General features: G+C 40.5%; 1 protein-coding gene across 1 annotated transcript in view; it reads right to left on the reverse strand.

Moving 5' to 3' along the window:
* The window catches only part of LOC140483647 (copine-9-like), a 404,134-nt gene that overhangs the window by 109,538 nt on the left and 277,468 nt on the right, over positions 1-17,128 (reverse strand). Inside the window, exon 7 of the mRNA XM_072581965.1 lies at positions 10,878-10,941. Within this exon, the coding sequence (XP_072438066.1) occupies positions 10,878-10,941 (64 nt within the window). The remainder of the gene's footprint in view (positions 1-10,877; positions 10,942-17,128) is intronic.

A 17,128-nucleotide genomic window follows, 5' to 3' on the forward strand; every position in this document is an offset into this window, starting at 1 on the left:
GTAAAGCACAAGGTTTCCTCTATTAAAAAAAAAGCACACCATATTTACAGCACAGGAACAGGCCAAAGGCTGTGATGTTATTATGTGCCACACAAACCTCCTTCCAACTTACTTCATCGACACTATCAACTTAAACTTTCAAAGACAGCTTCTTCATGTAACAAGGAGTTGCTATTGAAAGATTCTTTGTCCTCTTTATTACATCCTGCATTCTTTAGCAACCTGGTCCAAAAGAGATGTTTTATCAAACTTATACTAGGATGCTACTGGTTAGTTGGTTGAAAAGGAATTTTGGAGAGCCACATTTTTAGATCCATTATCACCCGTGAGAGACAAATTCATAGTGTGCTGAACTAATGATAATCATACTTATAGGGAAGTCTGCTGTCAGATAGGACTCCTGACCTTCAGTGAGTAAATAAAGATCAGCATGCTTTGGAACTGGGTAACTGTGCAGTGTCATGTACACTGAAGGGGAATGCTAGTGGTTACTTAAGATGTGTTTTTTGTTGTATTGACTTGTTAAAGTGAAAGTTGCTTTGTTGTTTAAAGTATTGTTGCCTTTTAACTCATAGTTAATTTATATTGGTTCTACTTCATGTTAGAAAAATCATTACAAAAACGTGAAGTCTTGTTGGTAATTTCTTCATTTAGGAGTTATTTTGGTAAACTTACTTTCCCTGAAGAGTTCCTAATATTATGCAGAGTTGAAATAAGGCCCAGATTAGTAGCACTGAGAGATTTGCAAGGGCCAGGTACACAAATCTTTTCACATGGTTTAAGATGATAAGGTTATTTTTCCAGTTAGTTGCCAATTGACTTGCCAATATGAGGGTTGCATCAGCTTTTGATGATGCTGGAACCCATAGCAATTTCATAAGAATGCTTTCCCTGGATGTGACAATAGTCCTACAAATGGTGAGACTTACAAAGACAAATCCACATACTGAACAGAGCTATAGGCTCAGAAAATTTACAAATGCTCCTTTTCTGGTGTGAACTGGTAAAGTGAACATGTCCAAATAACATGATACAGTAAAAGGAACAAATTACTGTCGATGCTGGAATCTGTACTGAAAACTAAAAGTGCTGGAAATCTCAGTGGGTCAGGCAGCATCCATGGAGAGGAAGCAAGCTAATGTTTCCAGTCTAGATGACTCTTCATCAGAACTGATGTGAAGTGTTTTTGTAATACAGTAAAATTTTGTGTTGCCTGACACTGTCCTGACCAGAACTCTCTCAAAACTCTATTTTCTGACAGTTCAATATGTGTTTAAAACCTGGTCATTTTCAGTACTCAGCTAATGCATTATTTAAAATAAACTAAGGATAATAAAAGTTGTTTAGAAATCTTCAGAAATGATTCTTAGGCTATGCATTGGATTATTAGATTATTCGGTCAGTTTTGGGTATTGTGCATGACCAACAATTTATTAGAATGATAAGCTTGCTTGGAACTACTGACAGGAAAACTGTCAGATCAATCTTTGCTTTGAAAGTCTGTATGATGGATGGGGCGAGAGGGTGGTGCTGGAAAAGCACAGCAGGTCAGGCAGCATCCGAGGAGCAGGAGAATTGACATTTTGGGCCAGAGCAATGTGTCAGCTGTAGTGTCAGCCTGGTCTTCTCCGTGGGGGCTTTAGTGTGATACTCTGCAATGCTAAGGATCTTGACACCCCAACTGCTTTGCCCCTCAATCCTCAATGATTGAGTAGAACTTTGTCTTATGCACAGAGTAATATAACTCCCCACTAGCCAGCATTTTAAGTTAAAAGGATCCTCCCGTTTTGCAAGCATAAGATTTCCCTGTATGAAGTAAAATTAATTTTCTTCAAATTCATGAGTAAGGCTAAACTTCTGCATGAAATAAACAAAATGAAATGGTAATTCAATTATTATGTAATGAAAAATAGTATCCAATGAACTGAAATCAATGAGGTGGAGAGAAGCTACAATTGTGAGAGAAAATATTAATTTTTCCATCTTCTAAAAGAGCAAGCTATGGAATTTAAAACAGCTCATACAAAAAAATTGATCAGCTGGGCATGGTATCAAGCTAGTGCCATGTTAATCTTAAATTTCTAAATATTGTAATGCACTGTATATAATTACAAGGGAATTTACAGTTATTAAAGGTAGTTTCATTTTCTGTGAAAAATTGCTCAAAGTTAATATCAAATTCAACTTTTCTTTTAGTTCTGATCGCTTTTAAGAGGCTGAGTAAATAAGGAAAAATGGCTTCCGTTAGTTGGCAATTCAGTTACAATTGGCATAAACTCAGGGTTACCATTAAAAGATGAATGGGGAATTTGGAACCATTTTAGTGCTATCTAGAATCCCTACAGTGTGGAAGCAGGCCATTCAGCCCATTGAGTCCGCACCGATCCTCTGAAGAGCATCTCAACCAGACCTATCTACCTACCCTATTCCTGTAGCCCAGCATTTTCCATGGCTAATCCACCTAGCCTGCATATCCCTTGACATTATGGGGGATTTAGTATGGCCAATCTGCATATCTTTGGACTGTGGGAGGAAATTGGAGCAGACAGGGTAGAATGTGCAAGCTCTACACAGACAGTTGCCTGACGGTGGTTTTGGACCTGGGTCCCTGGTGCTGTGAGGCAGCACTACTAACCACTGCTTCACCATGCCACCCTCAGAGGATTATTAAAGCATGTAATTTTTGCAGCAGAAGCCATCCTGGTGATATTCGCTGTCCACAAATAGTGGGAATCTGTGATGTTGTAACATCCTTCAGCAGGTTCTGAAGCTAACTTGTAATCCAAGGACGTGATCAGATTAGATTTCATACAGTGCGGAAATAGGCCCTTCGGTCCAACAAATCCACACCGACCCTCCGAAGAGTAATCCACCCAGACCCATTCACCTACTCCCTACTAATGCACCTATCGCTACGGGCAATTTAGCATTGCCAATTCACCTGACCCGCACATCTTTGGACTGTGGGAGGAAACCCACACAGACACAGGGAGAATGTGCAAGCTCCACGCAGACAGTTGCCCGAAGCTGGAATCGAACCCGGAATGGGTCCCTGATGCTGTGAGGCAGCAGTGCTAACCATTGAGCCACTGTGAGAGGAATGCGTGCCAGGAAGTGCAACAATTGAGATTGGTCACAGTCATCAAGACCGAAGTGCTACTTTAACGAAAGGTGAAGCCATTGAATCCAGTGGCAGTTTGTCAATCCCTTGGGAAATGGGAGGGAGCTTCATTGCAGCGAGGCTGGTTTGGCTATTTGCACTCATCAATCTGGCTGATGGTGGTAGAACAATGTGTATGATCTCTAACATGAATGCATTTCTCCTTCAATATTATTGAGTACAAATGTTATTTTGAAGGTGGCAGAAGAAAATTGCTTTTTCCTGAAGACAGTTTGGTCTGGAACTCTGAACACAGCAGCTGACCTCTGTAGATTGCAAAAGGATAAGCTAGATTTTGAAATTGTTGTGCAGTCTCAAGTGTTTTTGATTTTCAGTTTTGCTGCACGCTACAATTGTGTTTATTCTGGTTCATAAAATATTAGTGGAAGAACAGGCACCAACTATTACTTAACCTCTGGGAAACACTCTAGTAATAACTCAAGCCTTTTGTATGAAATATTTGACGTTATTCATGGTATTTAAGTGTTGCACCATCATGTCCTGTTCCTTCCTCAATCGTCACTAAGTGCCCACAGGGTTGAGCTAATGAAACACATCAGTTTGGGAGAGCTGCATTATTTTCTCTCAGCTGTAGATTGGGAGACTCACCTCAATGCCTATTGAAGAGGAATTATGTGTGTAATTGAAAAACATTATTATCAAATCGAGTCATCTTCAGTCGGACACTATTAACTGAGGTTAGCAGAATCTCAGCAAGATAGGCACAAACGCTTTTGTGATTTTTGAAAGGTCTGCCAATTAACAAGGAAGGTGAAAAAATTGACAAATGATTTTCTTTTATAGAGATCATGGTGTACAGAAGCAACATGAATACATATAATCTCAGGAGTAGATTACTTCAATACCTGCTAAATGCCATAACTTTTGAAAGCATCTCAGTTTGCAGCTCTCATCCCAGGTTTACTTTGCTGTATTCCTGTACTTTCTAAAAGCTTATTATGGTTCTTGCACTATGAACCAGTAAACCTTCTCCTAACCCCTTCTCCCATTTTAAGATTATGACGGTGACACAAAGCATTGCTGATGCCTTGATGAGCAAAACAAACAATCAAAAATTGGGTGTGACATTAGCCAGAAGTTAAATTATGATGCTGCTTTAGGATAGGGTGGACTACGTCATTGTGGGTGTACCTAAACCAAATAGACTGCAGAGGTTCATTACTACCTCTCAAAGGCAAATAGGAATGGGCAATGAATGTTGGCCAAGTAGCGATCACATTAATGAATTTTTGAAAAGCTTTGCTTAATGGACTGCAAGCCATTTGCTCCTCATCATAATAGAAGAAACCAGAATCAGTTTACATCATATTTAGAAGACTTTCTCCTTATTCCAACAGTATCAGTAAAATAGCATCATTTCAAACAACTTAGAATATTTTTGTTGGGATTTCTAGGACAGATCCAAGCCTGTGAGAATCGGAAACATACCCTTGAGAAACAAAAGGATTTGTTTGAGTGAGAAGCTTGATCCTAATAAAAAAAAACTGAAACAGGAACCCTACCCTCTTTAGACCATTCATTTAAATGAGATTGGATGAGGAATGGTCAACCAATCAGCTCACAGATATTAGACTGATAAATTAAATATTCGATTAAGGCTGCATATCACCATTTTAAGAATTCTTCTAGTTTGAGCCACCGACAACTAGGCTTTTGTGATGTCAGGAAATCTGACAGTGAATAGAAGCAACAAGGGCTGAATCTTTCCAGTTGGTGATTTTACAACACTCCTTGTGGAAGGGTTTCGACTCAAATTCAACAAGCTGTGTTGTAAACATCCCCGCACCACAAGATCTATGATCCCCCACCCTCCACCCCACTGTCCTTCACTCCCCTGCCATTCGGGCTAGTTTTAAAAATAAATCATGGTGCACGACCACATTAATCTTGTGTTGGGTGATAAGGGAATTTTCAAAGGTGGATGATGTGAAAATATTCCTGCTGATGGTGGGGGTGGGGGGTTCAGAATGGCAGTGTAAAAATGGGTCAATTTAAGAGTAAAAACAGGAAGGATATCCCAAATCTGCAACTTTCTCCCCGAGGAGGCTGAGTCAACTGCAATTTTCAAAACTATGATTGATCCAAATCATAGAGTCATAGAATCATAGAGATGTACAGCATGGAAAAGATCCTTCAGTCCAACCCGTCCATGCCGACCAGATATCCCAACCCAATCTAGTCCCACCTGCCAGCACTCAGCCCATATCCCTCCAAACCCTTCCTATTCATATACCTATTGAAATGCCTGTTAAATGTTGCAGTTGTACCAGCCTCCACCACTTCCCCAGGTGGCTCATTCCATACACGCACCACCCTCTGTGTGAAAAAGTTGCCCCTTAGGTCTCTTTTATATCTTTCCTCTCTCACCCTAAATCTATGTGGTTATGTTGGAGCCTGGGTGTCTCTGGAGAAGGAGCACGCGGATGTCCACCAACACCCTTGAGATTTTCAGGGAAAGGTGGGCACCGCAGGGAGTGGAGTGTATTATTGTCCCCTCCAACTCTATTTTGATGTAATCCCTTCCCTCCCCCTCACTGTTTGATCACGCAGCATTGCCCTTTGAGAAGGACACTGCCTGTCACTGGCCACTCGGGTGTTTTCTTTCTTCATGGTGGTGCAAATTGAATAAAGATTTGTACACCTATTGTCTTTCACTGTGTCTCACACTTGCACACACAAATTTGGTTCCCGTGAAAATATAAGCACCACCGCAGTTAGGCGGCAGTGTGGGGGTAGAAAAAGGAAAAAAAAATGGAAACAGACCCTTCAATCCAACCAGTCCATGCCGAACATAATCCCACCTGCCTGTTGTTGGCCCACATCCCTCCAAACCCATCCTATTCATATGCCTATCCAAATATCTTGTAATTGTAGTTATCATGGAATAACAAACAAAAGTAGATCAGCCATGATCAGCTGAATGGCTTCAAAGGCTTGTGTGATTGTTGCTATATTCCCAGATTATAGCCGCTAAAGTCATTAGGGCTGCTAATAGATTAACAATCCATAATCAGTTGTTCAGGCTCCTTGCTCTAGGTAGGAAACTTCCACTTTTCTGATCTCCCAAGAACAAGTTAAAAACTCTCCTTAAATTATTTCATCTTGATCATCGTGTCCCAGCCTCAATTTCTGATGCATCTTTGAGTAACATTTTGACGTGTCTTTGCCACATCAACTTTGACATATGCTTTTGTAAAAGTTGCATTGGTTACCTGAATAATTTATATGTTTATTGCTATGTACACTGTGACAAAGCTCAAATCACAAAGGAGGCTGGATAACTTTGCTTCCTTTGAGGTTCCCTCAACCAGTCACACTGGGAGTGAGAGCACTTGTGGAAACAGTATTTACATTAAGCTACATCAAACATAAATGGGAATTGAAAGTACATAAGGGAATAAGAGAGACAAAAACACATTACTCAAACAATGCAAGCTTCACAGACACAGGAGCATGAATATAAAGAGTGCTGCTACAAAGCATCAGAGACATGGAGTATGGAAGAGCTAAATTATTAGTTAGAAAAGAGAAAGGAATAGGAATTGAGCAGACATAAGAGGACAAATGATGGACATTGAAGGCCAGAAAAATATACCGTCAAATTTTATTTTCTTTTGTGTGATATAAGCATCATTGGCAATGCTTATACCCTAGTTATATCTATGGAATTCCCTGCCAGTATGACAACTTTGAGGCTGCCTCTTTGAATGTTATTAAGGAAAAGATAGATTTTTGAATAGTAAAGGAGTTAAGGGTTATAGTAAGCGGGTGGGTAAGTGCGGCTGAGTCCAGGAAAAGATCAACCATGATCTTATTGAATGGCAGAGTAGGCTCAACAAGCCAGATGGCCTACTCCTGTTCCTATTGCTTATGCTCTAATTCCCCCTTGAGAAGGTGATGGTGACTGTCAGCTTTCTTGAACTACTGGTACACATTAACCCAGAGGGAGTTGCAGGTTTTTGCCACAATGATAGGAAGCAGTGGTGAGATAGATCCAAGTGGTATCCAAGTGGCTTCCTGTGTCTGTGAAGCTTGGCTTGAAGAGGAACTTGCAACTGGTGGTTTTCCCATGTGTATGCTGACCCTGTCCTTCAAGGTGGTAAAGTCACAGGTTTAGAGAATGCTGTTGAAGGAACCTTGGGGTGAGCTGTTGCAGTGTATCTTATAGATGCACACATTGCTGCAACAGTGATGGAGAAAGTTAACAGTTAAGCTGGTATGCAGGGTACCAATCAAGTGGGATACTTTGTCTTAAATAGAATTGAGTTTCTTCTGTGTTGTTGGAGCTGCAATCATCACAATCAGTGGGCAGTATTCCATCACATTCCTTACTTGGGTTTTCTAGATGGTGGGGAGACTTTGGGAGGCAGCAAATAAGTTACTTGGCACAGAGTGCTCAGTCCCGTACCTGCTGGTATGTGTATGTAGCTAGTCCAGTTCAGCTCCTAGTCAGCAGTAATCCCCAGAATGTCTATACGGGGGAATCCAGTGATGGTAAAGTCAATGGGAAGTGGTTGGATTCTTTTTCTTGGAGATGGTCACTGCCTGACACTTATGTAGTCCTGGTGTACTAGTTACTTACCTTCAGATTGCAACCTAGAATATTTGAGGGGAGCCTAATTCTTTGAGCCTTTAGTTAAGATTCCCATACTCTATGGCAGTATTTACTCACAAGGTGGCAGTCTATTCCATATATTAACTGAGGCATCGAGAAGTTAAGTCTGTAAATTGCTGTTTGCGATGTCATTGCAAATATAATGAATTTGTATAAGATTTCTTTGTCTGTTTTACAATACCATTGTGCACTTGTATATTAATATCTCAAAGAATAATTTATTGTATCTAGTGTTTAATTTGGGATAAGTGGGACATCAAGATATTTAGAAGGTCAAACGAATGTCTGGGTTTTTGTCCACAGATCCCTGAAGGTGGCAGGACAGGTTAAGAGGATAGTTAAGAAGGCACACTTGCCTTTATCAAATGAGTTATAGATTACAAGAACATGGAGGTTATGTTGGAGCTGGATAGAACTTTGGTTAGATCACAGCTAGAGTACTATATGCAGTTCTGGTCACTGCCTTATAGGCAGGATGTGCATCGGAGGTGCTGCACAGAAGATTTGCCTTGGATGGAGAGCTTTAGCTATGCAGAGAGGCTGAATAAGCTCGGTCTGGTTTCTTTGGAGCAGAGAAGGTTGACAGACCGTAACACCGTAAGACATTGGAACAGAAATTAGTCCATTCAGTCCATCGAGTCTGCTTCACTATTCAATCATGGCTGATAAGTTTCTCAACTCCATTTCTCCTCAGAACCCGATAAGACCATACGACATAGGAACAGAAATTAGGGAACGTGATAAAGGTGTATAAGATTATGAAGGTCCTTGAAAATAGCTGTTCTTCATAGTTGAAGGGTCAATAACAAGGGGGAAGCCTCTTAAGATGAAATGCAGGAAGTTGAGAGGGGAGTTAAAGAAAAATATTTTCACCCAGAGGGTGGTGTGTGCCTGGAATCCACTGTGGGGTTGATTACAGAGGTAAGCAACCTCACAACCTTTAAAAAGAACATGGACAAGCACTTGAAATGTCATTAATTCAAGGCTATGGGTCTACTGTAGAAAAGTGGGACTGGAGTAGATTTAGCGTAGCTTTGGCAGTACAGACTCAATGTGCTGAAGAGCTTATTCTGCACCATATGATTCTACATTGCAATAGGTTTGTCACTTTTTTTTATTTTTCCATCATGTCCCTGGCTCACTTCCTCTAATAAAGTTGAAACAACCTACTCTTCAATTTTCTCATAGCTTCTTTGGGCAGAATGTATACAGTTTCTTGCATCAAAATGAGTTGGAAGTCACACAACATCAGGTTATAGTCCAACAGGTTTATTTGAAATCACAGGTGAAGTGGAGGGAAGTGCATAGGTACAGAATTTATAGATGGAGAGGTAATGGCAAGATAATTTCAGTAGTTAAGAGTGTCAACAGATCAGTACAAATAGTGTGAGTGGAGTCGACAGGCTGAATAACAAGTCCTCACAGGTGATGAAAAGTGTCAGATGGTGTGAGTAAAATGTCCACAGCTGAATAGCAAGTGAAGGGATGACCTATGATCTGATTAATTAAGATGTGGAGGTGCTAGTGTTGGACTGGGGTGGGCAAAGTTAAAAATCACAACACCAGGTTATAGTCCAACAGGTTTATTTGGAAGCACTAGCTTTCGGAGCGCTGCTCCGTTGAAGGACTAGTACTCTGAAAGCTAGAATTTCTAAATAAACTTGTTGGACTGTAACCTGGTGTGTGATTTTTAACTTTGTCTGATTAATTAAGGCAGAGAAATAATTACAAAAAATCAAAAATAAGGTGGTGCTGGAGACAAATCAAATGGTTGGAATAACATGATAAGTATAAGAGAAGCAGAATGAGGTTCTAAACAAAATAATAAGCAATCCAAAACTGTACAAACTAATTAAGTGAGAGAGATAATAGGAAGTTATCAAGGTGAGGGTGTCAAAACAGAGCAGTAAGGAAGATTTTACAAACCCAGAACTGTTATTCAATCTGTCAACACTCCATTCATACCATTTGTATCTTTCTGTAGACACTCCTAATTACCTGGAATTATCTTACCATTATCTCTCCAACTATATATTCTGCATCCGCATGGTTCCCTCCACTTCACTGATGAAGGAGTAGCACTTCAAAAGCTTATGATTTCAAATAAACCAGTTGGACCATAACCTGGTGTCGTGTGATTTCTGACTTTGTCCATCCCAGTCCAACACTGGCACTTCCACATCACCAAAATGAGTGACATTGTGAAACTTGGGTCAATTCTCGATTGCCCACTCTGTCTTCCCACCATGGAAAAACTGTGGTTTCAGCTGATCCACGGCTGGCAAGCCCATCATGTGGAGTCAGAGCAAATCAGTTTCTTCAAGTTGCTCCTCCCACAATTACATCTGGGTAGAGTAATCCTTGGCATCTGCTGGCAGCCAGTATGAGAGAAGTGTTCACAAAGATTCAGAGAACCACTGGAGGGAATCATAGTGATTGTAATGAGGTTAGCCAGGTGGACCTTGTAGAATAGGAGTTTCCTGATTGGGGCTTTTAATCTGGTCCAGTCAGGGAGGCCTGGCTGACATAAAAGGATAAATGTCAGGGGTATTTGACGCTGAATGCCTGACGCAATGAGAGGCAGTGCTATTGTCAGAGGATATGCATTTGTAAATAAAGGGTGATTGGTGATGGAATGCCAGACTCTGAAGAATTATTTCAGGAAAGGGATGGATTCTAGTGTTAGATCCCTTCTTGTTGCCAGTCACGCAGATCCCAAAGCAATGGCCATCAGGGGAGAGATAGAGCAAAACACACACCAGGAATCCATTCAGCAAGGAGAGCTATTTTGACAATCTTACAAACTTGTCAGCTTCCTGAGTTACTGCGAGCGTCTGAACCATGTTAGTTTTATGGCAGCTGTGGGGAACTGCGACTTAGATATAAACTCATGGCATTTAAAAGTCTATTTTATTAGATGCCACATCAGATTAGTCTGCCTTACCAAAGAAAAACATGCAACCATTCAGTCAAACAGGAGCGTTGTCTGGAGAGCTCACAAACAAACATCTGACAAATAACATTTCCTATTGCCAATGCACAGACCACTCAGAAAGCTGAGGAAATATTGCCAACACTGACCCGACAGTTGCTCAGTTCTTCAGCAGACAAAATCAGCGTTCCACATTTTTTACCAGGGACGCCCCTAGAGAGATAGAAAGAGAAAGAATAGACCATCATTCATTGAGCAAAAACAACACAGTTTATTACAGAGACCCAGAAAAATGACAGATTGAGGCCTGGGAGTCCTCCTACCACACACAATTAAAGACCGACTTTTTGCCTCTGAGATTTGCAGTGGCAGCTTTGCACCTTGTTAAAATGTAACCAGGCAAGACTACTCTCAGTTAATTAGAGCCCAAACCAAAAATGACTTATTCTCACATTCCAAAGCAACAGCTTCCTTATTTGGCAAAATATGGACCAAAGTTGTCTGTCTCACTTTGTTGCAAATTGCAAAGATAGAATAGATAGCAGCAAATCCAATCTTATGGTCATTATAATACAATGAATTATAAACACTTTATAAAAAATAAAGGATTGTCCACAATAATGTTGATAACATTTATTTGGCAAGAGATTTTAACTTAATGATTCAAATTAAGGTTCATCTGAAGGGCACTAAATGCTGCAGTTATTGGAAATGAGTTTTTTAAGTGGGACCTCACCATCATCAGAGATCAAACCTAACCCTAACCAACTCTGCTGACCATGTGGGTCCTACGTAGTTACATTCCAGTCCTTAACTGTAACTGGTAGACAGAACTAAACTGTATCCTAATCTGGTACTAACCGATGAAGGAGAAGCAGAAAGGATTGAACCTGTTATAACCACAAAAGTTCTGAAACAGTCTGAAAACACAGCATGTAATTTTCACAGAGCAAGTTCTCACAGCAGTAATGTGATAATGACCAGATAATCTGGTTTAGTGATGTTGACTGAGGATAAATACTGGCTAGGACACCAAGGATAACCCCCCTCCCCTTCACTCTTCTGCAAAACAGTGCCATTGGATCTTTTACATCCACCTAAGCTGACAAGTTTGAAAGATGGCACCACAGACAATGGCAAGCTCTAATGGAATCTCTACTTATTTATGCTCAAGCCCTGGAATGGAACTTGATCCCACAATCTTCTGACACCAAGGAAAGGCTGCTTCCCAGTGGTAGGAAATTTGAACATGTTGCACTGATGTAGACATTGAGGTTCTAAAATTGATTTTGCAATCACATGCTTCCACTAAAGCGGGTGGACTCATCTCGAAAACCAAAGGATGACAGAACGTGATTAATGCAGAGAAAGTATGGTGCTACAATATTGCAATTTTCCATATATAACTCCATGGAGCCTTCAGATTGGTTTTTTTAATGTACGGGTGAGGCAAAAGCAGAAGGCTCTATCTAATTTGTGCTTCATTTGATTTGGGTACACACAATGTTGGCCCTATTTTCCACTATTTTTGCATTCTTCCTCTTAATGACATAAAACATGGGCAAAACATCCAAATAACTTGCCTCAATCTGCTGAATATACAATAAAAAAAAAGAGAAACAGTAATTCCAATCACAGGCAATAAATTTAATTCTAACATATTCTAACCTGAAGGTATATTTTATCAGTTTTAACCATTAGCTTTATTGCAAAACACAGGAAGAACTGATTCACAAGGAATAATAATGAATGAACACATTGGATACAAATTAATTAGTAAAATATTTTCAGGCTGACACCAACATAAAGGATAAATCTCCAAGAGGTGGATCTAGTCTAAAGTTGATCCTCTTCCAAAGAAGTAAATGATCTGGAAAACCTTTTATTCTTTGGTCCAAAATGGAGGCAGACCTTACATTAGTACAAAAGGTACTAAGTGGGATTGAACAGCTCAATCCTGAGGATTACTTCAAGTTAAAGCACTAATATGGAAAAGGAGGCTTTGGTACACATTGATAAAAAGAAAATTGAATACTGATGTTCGGAAAAACTTTATGTGGCATTTTTAACTAATGAAAGCACTTCAAAGAAAAATGGATGCCAAGCCAAAGAAGAAAGTATTTGGGAATGGCTTTTTAAGTTTGGTCTTAAAAAAAATTTTTAGACATGATGTAGGTGCAACTTGTATTTTGTTCATTGGACATGAAATGAACACCATTGATGGAAGTAAGTATTTGGAGCAATTACACTTTCCTTTTATTACTTTGTCACAAAATTAAAGAAGTAATTTTGTTCTAGCAGGCCCAGAAATAAAGCAGCAGCAAGTTATTACCATAGCAACCAAGGTATTTCTACAGATGTAATGCGAGAATTCCTGAGTGTCAGGCCTAAGTTTCCAATGCTGTGGAGATGGAAGGGAGATGCACAAAAAGTTGATGTAGTAGGAAATTAAAGTTCTGGAAATCGTAAGGTCACAGACGGTTACAAATATGATGAAGGGTGTGGCATGAGAGAGTTACAAAATGAGAATTTTAGATTGGGGTATTGGAAGAATGAGAGACAATATAGTTCTGCAGAGACAAAGATGATGTATGTGCTGGACTTGGTGCAAGGATAAGATATAGATTGCAATGCTTCTCAATGAGCTAGGGTTACAGCATTGGAGGTTAGCAGGCCAACCAAGTACTGGGGCTGGAGGGGCTTTCGAGAATCCCACAATCCCAACAGCCCATCCCTACATCCCTGCAATTGGCAGTGTATAAGTCCATGTCACAAAGGCAGTCCAACAACATTCATATAATGGGCAGCTTAGGTAAAGTGGAGAGATAGAGCTGTGTGTCTGTTGAAGATGATTCAATAAAGATGCATCATGCAGACTAGTTATCTGAAATTGGTCTATTGTTAATGAAATCATTTCAAGCATAATTACCGTTTTAATACTGGAAACACAGGAGCCAATTTGCCCAAAGCAAGCTCCCATAAATGACAACGAGATGATACAATAAAACATTGGCATCAAGATGCTTAAGAAGCATTAAATGAGTACTTAAAATGCCAGAGCATTCAAAGCTACAGGTCAAATGCTAGAAAGTGGCATTAGAATAGATAAATGCTTAGTGACTGGCATAGACATGATGGGCCAAAAAATTTTCTTTCAAGTTGTATAAAGTATATTCTATTAAATCAGTGACTCTCAACCTTCTCAGTATCAAGGCACATTTCAATGGGGCAAATAACTCCATAGCATACCCACATTTTCTCAGCTGAATTGCTCATAAACTTCACACTCACTTGCATTTGCTGTGATGTGGTGTGAACAGAAACACTGTACAGGGCTCAGGTGAGGCAGTGAGCTGAACCCCTGTCCCATGGACACAGCATCAACAATGGGTCAGCTTCACGGACTGAGGATCCCACACTCACCATGTGCTCTGGCACTGCCCTGATTGTGCCATAGCAGCAGTGCACCATATGATTGATTTGGCCCAGCAAAAGGGCAAAGGCCATGGTGACAGACATACCAATCCTGCATTGTTCACCAATCAGATGTTGGGAATTGTTCCATCGACCCCCATTTTAGGGACACCTGGTGTCAGCAGATTAAAACCACTCTACATCTCAATGATTTAATTGCATATGGTTGAAAACCACTGCCCGAAAGATCAGGTAACATTTTATTGGAATTTTTTGGTGGCAGGATATATATTGATCAATATACTGGAATAATTCCCTGCACTCCTCTTCAAAGTGGGAAATTTTATTGTCAGCTGAGAGGACATAAAGGGCCTCAGTTTAACATCTAATCTTAATAGCCACACTTTCAACGATTCGACAATATGTGGGTCTCTCACTAAAATCCCACTAATGTTCACAACTCTCTACAATGGGATGGAAATTCTGACCTTCTGACTCAGAGGTGAGGATGCTATTCAGTAATGTATCAAAGATGACATGTAAATCTAATACTATTTTCACTATCAGAATACTATTCCTTAATTAAATTTAATAGCGAGGTTAGCATTTTTGTTTGCAATGGAAGTTTATGATGACTACAAGATTATATTCACGCTACTTTATAAGGCATATTGCTGTAACTGTTAAAAACAGAAGGAGTTGTAGATGCTGTAAATCAGAAACAAAAACAGAAGTTGCTGGAAGAACTCAGCAGGTCTGGCAGCGATGAGCAGAGAAATCAGGGTTAACATTTCGGGTCTGGTGATTGGTTTCTGAGGAAGGGTTCACTGTACCTGAAACATTAGCTTGGATATCTCTTCACAGATGCTTCCAGAACTGCTGAGTTTTTCCAGCAACTTCTGTTTTTGTAGCTTAACTTTACCCAAGTTAATTCAAAACAACTGATGCATTGGTTAGAAAACAGGAGAATGAATTAGTGATAGTGCAGAATTGATTATACAGTTGAATTGTAGTTTCCCACTTCTCTGTGCGTGAACAAGCAAATGCCACTGGACTGCAAATGGATATATCAGCTCCGAAATGAGCAACAGTCCTGTTCTATTTTCTGTGCTTTTTCTTATTTATTCGTGAGCATTGTGAAGAAGGCCAGCATTTGTTGCCATTCATTAAGTGCCCTTCAGAAGGTGGTGGTTAGCTGCCGCCTTCAATCTACCTGCTCTAGCTAGATCTTCAGTGATCCCTCTTTGACTTTTCTGTGGGGTTGGGGGTTTGGTACAATGAGTGGCTTGCTCAACCCATCAAGTATCAATGATGCTGTGTGCATATGGAGTCACATGTAGGCCAGGCTAAGTAACAATGGCAGATTTCCTTCCCTCAAGCACATCAGTAAATCAAATGGGTTTCTGTGACAATCCAATTGTTCATAATCACCATTCAGACTAGCTTTTTATTGTAGATTCATTAATTGAATCTTGAAATAACTTATTAGAGGTTGGTATTCCATCACCAAGTCACCCTTTACTTAAATGTGGAGAGTCCTTGACACTGAATCCAACTCCCTCAGAGCCAGCTCTCAGAGTGAACAGGATGTCTGACACTCCTGTTCTTATCTGTCAGCCAGGGCTCTCTGACTGGGGTTGTTAAACTGGTCCGATCAGGGAACTCATATTCTATGAGGTCTACCTGGCTGACCTCGTTATAATCCCCACATTCCTCCCACTCTGAGTCCGAGGACATAGACGAGGTTTTTATTGTAGATCCTCTGGGTCAGGTTCCTCCAATTCTGCCTCTGATACGAATGGTGTGTGGCCTCTTGCGCCCAGATCCTCTTAGAAGAAATACATTCTCTTCTTCCAGTTGCAAAGGCATTGAGACCGCGACATCCACTGTGTGCATCTCAGATTCCGTGGTATCGGCAATGCTTGACTGAGTGGGAGAACCCGTGGGTTCCGGAACAGTCAAAAAGGCTATTGAGGAGCTGGGCACATTTTGCTCTCACACCGTTTGCTACTTTCCTTTAGTCCTCATGTTTGTTCAGGACTGTCACACCTACCAGAACTTTGTATATCACTGAACCTGACCTCACACCAACTATGCTTCTTATCCAATCGCATGGTTCATACACCAAACGTGGTCCCCTGAAATACTGTCTCTCTCACTTAACAGAGTCTAGTGTTTTGTATTGGCATTCCTGACACCATTTTGCCCTGTCCCTGTGTCCAGGAAGATCAGATTTAAGCTCTTGCAGAGTCTTCTCCCCATTAGCAACTCTGCTGGAGCTAGCCCTGTAGTTGCATGAGGGGTGGTCTGATTATCAAAAACAAACTGGGACAATTTGATGTCTACTGAAGCTGTAGGCTGTTCCTTTAAGCCTGTTTTCAAAGTATGGATTGCTGTTTCTGGCAGATCTTTGGATGATGAATGGTATGGAGGTGTCCTTACGTAACAAATAAGATTCAACTGTAGGAAATACTCATATTCTCTGCGGGTAAACATTGACACATTGACCCAGAAGATTGTATATTGCAAAAGATGCTCACAGGTTTTCTATCATTGACTCCAAGTTTTGATGATTGAATTCTATGCATGTCCAGCCATTTTGAATGGGTGCCCACAATAACTAAGAACATTGATCCCATGATAGGACCTGCATGGTTGACATGTAACTGATTCCAGGGTTTACGCAGCCATTCCCATGAATGTAAGGGAGTTGCTGGTGGTAATGTTTGTCCTTGTTTGCACTCTGAGCACTGCCCCACCAAAGCAGCTATGTCCACAAACAATCCTGGCCACCTGGTATTACATCTTGCCAACATCTTTATTTTGGAAACCCCTGGATGATCCTGGTAGAGTTCAGCCAGTATCTGGTAGTGACCTTTACTTGGGACAATCACTCATGCTCCCCAAGATAACATGCCATCCCCTACATGATCTGGGTTCAAAAGGGTTTCATTTCCTGTTGTCATGGCCCTGTGGATCTCCCATG

This window comes from Chiloscyllium punctatum, chromosome 12, assembly GCF_047496795.1.
Source record: "Chiloscyllium punctatum isolate Juve2018m chromosome 12, sChiPun1.3, whole genome shotgun sequence".
Classification (NCBI taxonomy): domain Eukaryota; kingdom Metazoa; phylum Chordata; class Chondrichthyes; order Orectolobiformes; family Hemiscylliidae; genus Chiloscyllium; species Chiloscyllium punctatum.